Source organism: Bison bison, unplaced genomic scaffold, assembly GCF_000754665.1.
Source record: "Bison bison bison isolate TAMUID 2011002044 unplaced genomic scaffold, Bison_UMD1.0 scf7180017864529, whole genome shotgun sequence".
NCBI classification, from domain to species: Eukaryota; Metazoa; Chordata; class Mammalia; order Artiodactyla; family Bovidae; genus Bison; species Bison bison.
The window spans coordinates 2833732-2841683 of record NW_011495079.1 but is presented as its reverse complement, the minus strand read 5'-3'; the positions used below and the strand labels follow the sequence as shown (position 1 = coordinate 2841683).

Genomic DNA, 7952 nt, shown 5'->3' with positions numbered 1-7952 from the left:
ACCCGCAACCCATGGTACCCCCCGCTCCTGCCATGTCTGTTCAGGCTTTTCTGAAAACTGCCTGTTGAGCTTGGCCACGGTGAACCTCAGCTAAACGATGACAGGGCTAACGCTGAAGACTGGATGCTTGATTTGCATTGTCACGTCAGCAGACACTGGATCCAAGGATCTCTTGAGGTCAACCAGCTCCCTTTGTATCATTCCACGAAGTTGCGTGCAAACTTCTGTTGTTGCGTTAACAGTGTTACCTGTGACTTAAGTGTACAACACCTGTTTGCTGTGTTGTTGTTGCTTTATCAAGGGAGGGGGAGACTGGGGGTGTCAGTTAATGGGGGAGATGAGAGGATGATTTGCTGGATGTGGGGAGAACTTTGAATTAAGAACTCACTGTTGCATGTTTCCAGAGTTTTAACTGTTATCATTTAAAGGTTATTACACTCACCTTCGAAATAATATTGAAATTCACATATTCTGCATTTTTAATTTTATACTAGTTTTTTTAAGAGCAAATCATGTCAGTTGAAATTAAGATCCAAACATTTAGGAGAGAAGGAAAAGAAAAGATCAAAATAGCAAGTCAGAGGAAAACTTAATTGCAACTAGTCACTGTTTTTACAAAATAAAAATCCATTTAAACAAAGAGAAAACTTAAGAATGAGTCAGGGATGGGTCATAAAATGAAGGATTTTTGCTTAAAAATGCTTAAGTAAATATTCCAGATAAAGTCTTAATGATATCAACAGATGGAAGATGGGAGAACCGAGCCCTGTGCAAGTAAATTAGCAACTGGAACAAAACTAACAAGCAGAATAGCTCAGAGAGAGGAGCCGAGGGTTCTGACCAGTCACATACTCCAGTGAGAAGCCAAGGAAATAACATGAGGCTCATTTTTCTCTTCCTGTGGTTGGGATTGACGGATCTCAAAGAGAAAATTTCAGGCTCTCTGCCTCACGAAATGGCCTATGCTTTCCCTAAGGGGCTCTGGAATTCTTCTGTTTTTTAAAGCCAGTTAGAAATTTGACTTTATAGGCGCTCACACTAAACCATTACAGTAATAAAACATGTTGAGGTTAACCTCATGGAAAATGGTCATTAAAATGATGGGATGTCCTTCTGTGTAAAGTCTGTCTTAGTGGGCTCAGGTACTACGTGATATACCGTCACATGGACTGTGCTTGTACTTGTGATCAGGCTCCCAAGTACATGCATATGCACATATGACCAACCCTGGTATTTAAATATTTATTCTTCAGTCATGCTTTAGGTTTTCTGAGGGAGGAGTTTGAGTATATCCAAGACAATCATGGGGCGTTATATTGATACAAATGAATTCGGAGAAGGGAAACTAGGTATCATCCACTAGGACATTTTCTTCTGAAATTTTGTCTAGTGTCACGCCTACCATATTTTCTCTCCAGAGATACAAAATTTTTCAAAGTACATGGTACATGTCCTCATCAGGAACTGAAATTTATAAACCGGTGTATTGAGAATGCATTTCAAACTAAAAATTTCAAACAGTCAAGTTTAAAAACAGAAAAGTCTTTCAAAGATCATATGTTCTTTTCTGTTGGAACAGAAAATTATGACTTAGTAAATCATTTATGAATATCTTCATGTTTAATTTTAAGAGTACTTAGCTTAGGATGTCATTCTAAAAATAGAGTAAGTCAACTTCTTTCATACCTCAAAAGTTAACTCAGCTTTGGGAAACAGGATGGTAGGACATATAAAACCATAATAACCATATAACACACTCAAATGTATTTGCACCTTTATGGCACACAGGTTTAAGATGAACTCAGGCCAGCTATAGTGCATGAACTTAGCCTATTACTCATGTTACCTCTAGAATAAATGTGATTTTCAGACAGGAGACTGGGGAGAACCTTCCATTACCTTGCGACCTCCAAACGAAGCCACAGCCTCAACTCCAGTGCAGTACTGGCAACACCACCCGGAAAAGCTCATCTTCCAGTCATGTGATTACAAAGCTTTTGTAAGTTACCCAGAACTGAGTACTTGGGTACCAGCAGGAATAGAGGGTACATTTCTAGCTTGTTTGCTTTTATATTCAAATATCCCCAGACATTCATCACTGAAATTCCTAAAATGTTTTCCCCTTCTCTTTTTTTTCTTAAAGAAGCCTTCTTCAAAGGCTACTTGGAAATTCCAAACAAATGGAACTTTATAACCCTTTTAATCTTGTAAGCTTAAGGTCTGTTTTGCCTTCTTCATACATAGTTGTGTATTTTAAATTAAATGTGATAAATTGCTGTCTTAAAATGGAAATGACTGTAAATAGAGCACATATAGGCATTTCCACATAACTCACCAGTTATCTCAAAACATTGGGTCTACAGCTTTATGTAAATACCAGATTCTTTTCATTGTCATCATTTGGATTATATTACTAGGCTTTTTTCTTTTTTTAGATAGGAGAGGGAATCAGGCTTAGCTGAGATTGTGAGTGATATGAACAGGTAAATGTTCAAAAGATACCATCAGTTTGGGGGCAGATGGTTGTCATGACTATAGCAGGAAAAGTGGCTGAACCCTCAGCAGAACATTGAAACTGTCTTTCTTAAAAATAAATGTTTTAATTAGGACAAAGTTTCCTGATACCTTAAAAGATGAGGATTTCATATTTTCAAAAATAAGATAATGAAAAACATCAAAAAGAAGATAAGGGTTTCACCACAATCATCGTCATTGATTTATGAAGATGTAAAGGTCCTGATTATCTCACAGCAGTTTAGTCTTTTCATTTTGTGCTCTCTGCACCTCTTTAACTGCTTGTGTCTTGAAGCACTGGACTTATTTCAGTCATAATCTCCCCCAAAACTGTAAGACTGCAGTTCCTCCTTCTTCCTCCAAGACCCAAACACCAGATCCCTGAGCCTTTCTGAGCATGCCTTCTTGGAAGCCCTTGACTGAACCCTCTGCTATTGTGCCTGTGCACAAACTCTTCAAGTCCGGGATCTCGTGGGTCTAAAAGACTGATTCCCAGCCCAGTTTTTGCAGAGTGCCAGGGTCTCCTCAGTCACATCCAGAAAACAATCATTTTAATACACTCTTTAAAAAGACATATTGAGCTGTTTCTTTTCTCTCTTTTTTTGAAGGAAAGTAGAGAAAAATGACAGATGGAAAGAACCTTAATGAAGTTTCAAAAGGTGGTGTGTGCGCGTGCTAAGTAACATCTGAGTCTTTGTGACTGTATGGACTATAGCTCGCCAGGCTCCTCTGTCCATGACATTCTCCCAGAAAGAATGCTGGAGTGGGTTGCCATGCCCTCCTCCAGGGAGTCTTCCTGAACCAGAGATGGAACCTGAGTCTCATGTCTCCTGCACTGGCAGGGAGGTTCTTTACCACTAGCGTCACCTGGGAAGCCCCTTTCAAAAGGTTGAAGGAGAGTCAATTGATAGGAAGGCAAAACAGACATTTTGCTAAAAACTTTTTACCCCCGGCCAGAGCTTGGAGTGTGTGTGACCATCTGTACTAAGGCAGCATTGGAGCCTATCACCTAACAGCAAAGTGGTGATTCCTGGCAGGAGATACTACCATCCTTCTCCCGCCCTGTTCAGCCCCTCCAGTGTCAGTTTGCACCAAGGAACTCAGCTCCCTGGGCTGTGGAACAACTGAGAATGGCGTTCTCTCTCCCCGCATACGTCCAGCCGATTCTCAGGTGGATCAACCACGGGGCACGGAACTGAGAATGAAAAAGGTCCCAAACTTTGTCTCTGCCTAAGAGCAGCCTAACATTAATTACCTATGCAGCCAACTAAGTCCAAATGGGGTGTATGTTGCTTCGCTTCTCAGCTGTCTCATACAACCCTGTAATTACATAGATAGTGATGTGATTTATTTTTGCAGACATTGCTGCCTCAAAAAAAAAAAAAAGGGAAAACATTTTTAGATGGCCCCATTTTGCAGTTAAATATGATCTGAAAGATGGCATCTTTAGAAACTACTGCAGTTTTATTATAAAGAGCAATTTACAGCTTTCAGAACTGTGGTTAATTCTGCTGCATTCTCTGTATACATACGTTTATTTGTTAGAATTAGTTACTGTTAGTTTTTAAAAGTTATGCAGCAGCCTACAACCAGGAAAGCTGGCCAGTAGTACTTCTACAATCTGCTTTTAAATTGCTACTCATATTTATGTTCTGTTTTTCATAAATCATTGATTTATTTATTTATTTTTTTGTATTTCAGTATTTAGGTTCTATGCTGATAAAAGAGCTCAGGGGGACAGAATCAACCCAAGATGCTTGTGCAAAAATGCGGGTAAGTTTGCCAAACGATTTTATTTCTTGTCACTGAAACACTAAATACTGGGTATGGATACAAATTGCTGCTTCTCAAATTCCTATTTTCTTCATCTTTTGGTCTGCTGAATCACACTGGTGTTATATAAAAAGGTATTTGGGTTTTTGTTCATGTTTATGCCACTGTGGTTCGATTTGATGTCTGTTGGATGCAGTTACTCTGATTTTTAAAGATTTAAAGTAATTTTATATACATTGATCATCTCCAGATTACAAGAAAAATGACCTTTAGTTTACTATAAAAAAAAATATTTTAAGCACCCACTTGGCAGTCTGAGAATACTTACTGAAAAGACTGCCAACTAACTAAAAATTAACAAATGTAGGAATATTGAGAGCATATTATTTAAAGCTAATATGCCTTGCTGCTGCTGCTAAGTCACTTCAGTTGTGTCTGACTCTGTGCAACCCCACAGATGGCAGCCCACCAGGCTCCGCTGTCCCTGGGATTCTCCAGGCAAGAACACTGGAGTGGGTTGCCATTTCCTTCTCCAATGCATGAAAGTGAAAAGTGACAGTAAAGTCGCTCAGTCGTGTCCAACTCTTCGTGACCCCATGGACTACAGCCTACCAGGCTCCTCCGTCCATGGGATTTTCCAGGCAAGAGTACTGGAGTGGGTTAGGAGCTTTTTAATTATTCATTTTTTTAAAATAAGAAAACCATACAACTCGAAATTGAATCATGTAAGGACACAGTCTTGATAGAAATGGCAATTTCAAATGTCTGTGACTGGTGGCTGCTGGGTTCCCAGGACCCTGTATTAGTCAAACCAATTCTCACTGAGAGAGATCCAGTGGGCTTTTTCTTTCATGTGTCCCTTATTCTTCCTCCATAGCAGATGTGTAGAAGCCATGGTGATATCTGACTGATGATACAAAGTAAGAATATCGGACTTAATCCACATAGCAACTAACCAGTCAAGTTTGAGATCATTAGCAAGTGAAACCCTAACTTCTGTTTATCATTTATTTTATACAAGCAGCTTTGGTGGGAAATACTTAAAAGCATGTAATTTAACAGTCATTGCTCATGGAACACTAAACATGTATGAATCTTCATGACATTGATGCCTCTGTATGTAATGGCTGATTTGATATTTTGATGAATTCAGTAGCAGAAGGACTGAAACAGTTGTCTTTCTATTTGATGTAGGTATAGTATACTTAAATTGTCAGGACCAAGGAATCTTTATTACAGGTACTGTGTTTAGATTTTAAAAAAAAATCCCTGATATGTGCAGGAGCTCCAAGTTCTAGTTCTGTTGGTGCTTACTTGCCTTAGGACTCGCTGTTTTGTCATAATAACTGGTAAATTTACTGAGTAGTTACAATGTGCCAATCTTCTGTGCTGAATACCTTGAGCGTTTGCTCATCTAATCTTTACCACAAAGCTGTGAGATTAATACTGTTGTTAGCCCCATTTTGTAGGTGAAGAAACTGATTAAATAACTTTCCCAAGATCAGACAGTGAATAACTTGCCAATCTGGGACTGGGTCTGGCTGACTCCAGAGCCCAAGCTTTTAACTACTACATTCCCCTGCTTTTCCTGGGCTTCATTTTCTTAGAAAATAAGAACGTTGGACTAGATCCCATTAGGGTTCTTCCTGGTTTTTATAATTCTGGAAAACTTGTATTCTAATTATCTCTCAAAGAACAATAAGAAAATGGGAAAGGTTTTTAATCATCAAGCCTCAATAATTTTAGAGCCGTTCATGAACATGTCGAAGAAATTAATTTGGCATCTCTGATTTAGTACTATTAACTCAGTTATCTGAATCCAGCTACGTCAGTGCAGTAATGAGCATAAGTAGCACATAGAGCACATAGCACCATCTAAAATACACCAGATCTGTGATTTAAATTTCAGTCAATTTCTTGAAATTAAGTGGATCTGAAATTCCATTTGGACAGCAATAGCAAAACCATTTCAACAGTCTCAGTGGAGAATAATTTAGTTAAATACTTGTCTGTTGCTTAAAATGAAAAAGCCATCTATTTAGAAGCCATTCTTCTGTTCTTTAGGGTGTTTTTCCAGTTTGCTGCCCTTGGTGTTTATTTTGAGTAGTTTACATGAAAATAAGAACTTCATTGCTACTTGGGATATCAAAAAACCCTTATTTCCCATCTTGATTAAATAAATATCAGTCTTTGACAAAGTAGCTAAAGTTGCACTCACTGGGTTCATCAGAGCCTTTAAACACCAGAAGTGCAAATTTGATCTGCTATCTGGGACTATTGATTTGTGAACTAGAGCTCTCACTGACTGAAAATGCTGTGGATCTCAGTTTGCAGTTAATGCTCCCTTTGAACCTCCAGTTACTGTTCTCTCTGTTTTCAATATGGTGACATTTCAGCCAAAAGTCCCAGTAGAATCAGATCTCCTTAGGGGAAGTACGTTAGGGCAGGGGTCCTCAACCTCTGGCATCTAATGCCTGGTGATCTGAGGTGGAGCTAATGTAATAATAATAGAAATAAAGTGCCTTGGGCTTCCCAGGTGGCACTGGTGATAAAGAATCTGCCTGTCAAGGCAGGAGACATAAGAGGACATGGATTCAATCCCTGGGTTGGGAAGATCCCCTAGAGGAGGGCATGGCAACCCACTCCAGTATTCTTGCCTGAAGAATCCTATGGACTGAGGAGCCTGGTGGGCTACAGTCCATGCGGTCACGAAGAGTCAGACACGACTGAGCGACTGAGCACGTGCACACTCAGTACCTCTCACATGAGCCAATTAAACATTTATTGCCTTGAGTTTTAAAATATCTGAAAATGGATCATTTATGTTGATAAATAGTTTTAGAGTAGTTTCAGGAACCCTTAAAGTGTCTATAAGATTCAGTCAGTTCAATCGCTCAGTCATGTCCAACTCTTTGTGACTCCATGAATCGCAGCACGCCAGGCCTCCCTGTCCATCACCAACTCCCAGAATCTACTCAAACCTATGTGCATCGAGTCGGTGATGCCATCCAGCCATCTCATCCTCTGTCGTCCCCTTCTCCTCCTGCCCCCAATCCCTCCAAGCATCAGGGTCTTTTCCGATGAGTCAACTCTTCGCATGAGGTGGCCAAAGTATTGCAGTTTCAGCCTCAGCATCAGTCCTTCCAATAAACACCCAGGACTGATATCCTTTAGGCTGGACTGGTTGGATCTTCTTGCAGTCCAAGGGACTCTCAAGAGTCTTCTCCAACACCACAGTTCAAAAGCATCAATTCTTCAGCGCTCAACTTTCTTCACAGTCCAACTCTCACATCCATACATGACCACTGGAAAAACCACAGCCTTGACTAGACGGACCTTTGTTGGCAAAGTAATATCTCTGCTTTTAAATATGCTATCTAGGTTGGTCATAACTTTCCTTCCAAGGAGTAAGCGTCTTTTAATTTCATGACTGCAGTCACCATCTGCAGTGATTTGGAGCCCCCAAAAATAAAGTCTGACACTGTTTCCACTGTTTCCCCATCTATTTCCCACGAAGTGATGGGACCAGATGCCATGATCTTCGTTTTCTGAATGTTGAGCTTTAAGCCAACTTTTTTACTCTCCTCTTTCACTTTCATCAACAGGCTTTTGAGTTCCTCTTCACTTTCTGCCATCAGGGTGGTGTCATCTGCATATCTGAGGTT

General features: G+C 39.9%; 1 protein-coding gene across 7 annotated transcripts in view; it reads left to right on the top strand.

Annotated features, from left to right (window-relative positions):
• ANKS1B (ankyrin repeat and sterile alpha motif domain containing 1B) overlaps nucleotides 1-7952 on the top strand; it is a 1164394-nt gene that overhangs the window by 1092833 nt on the left and 63609 nt on the right. For all 7 annotated transcript variants that reach the window (XM_010831587.1, XM_010831586.1, XM_010831585.1 and 4 more), the window contains 2 exons: nucleotides 1871-1999; nucleotides 4216-4287. In XM_010831587.1, coding sequence (XP_010829889.1) covers nucleotides 1871-1999; nucleotides 4216-4287 — 201 coding nt within the window. The remainder of the gene's footprint in view (nucleotides 1-1870; nucleotides 2000-4215; nucleotides 4288-7952) is intronic.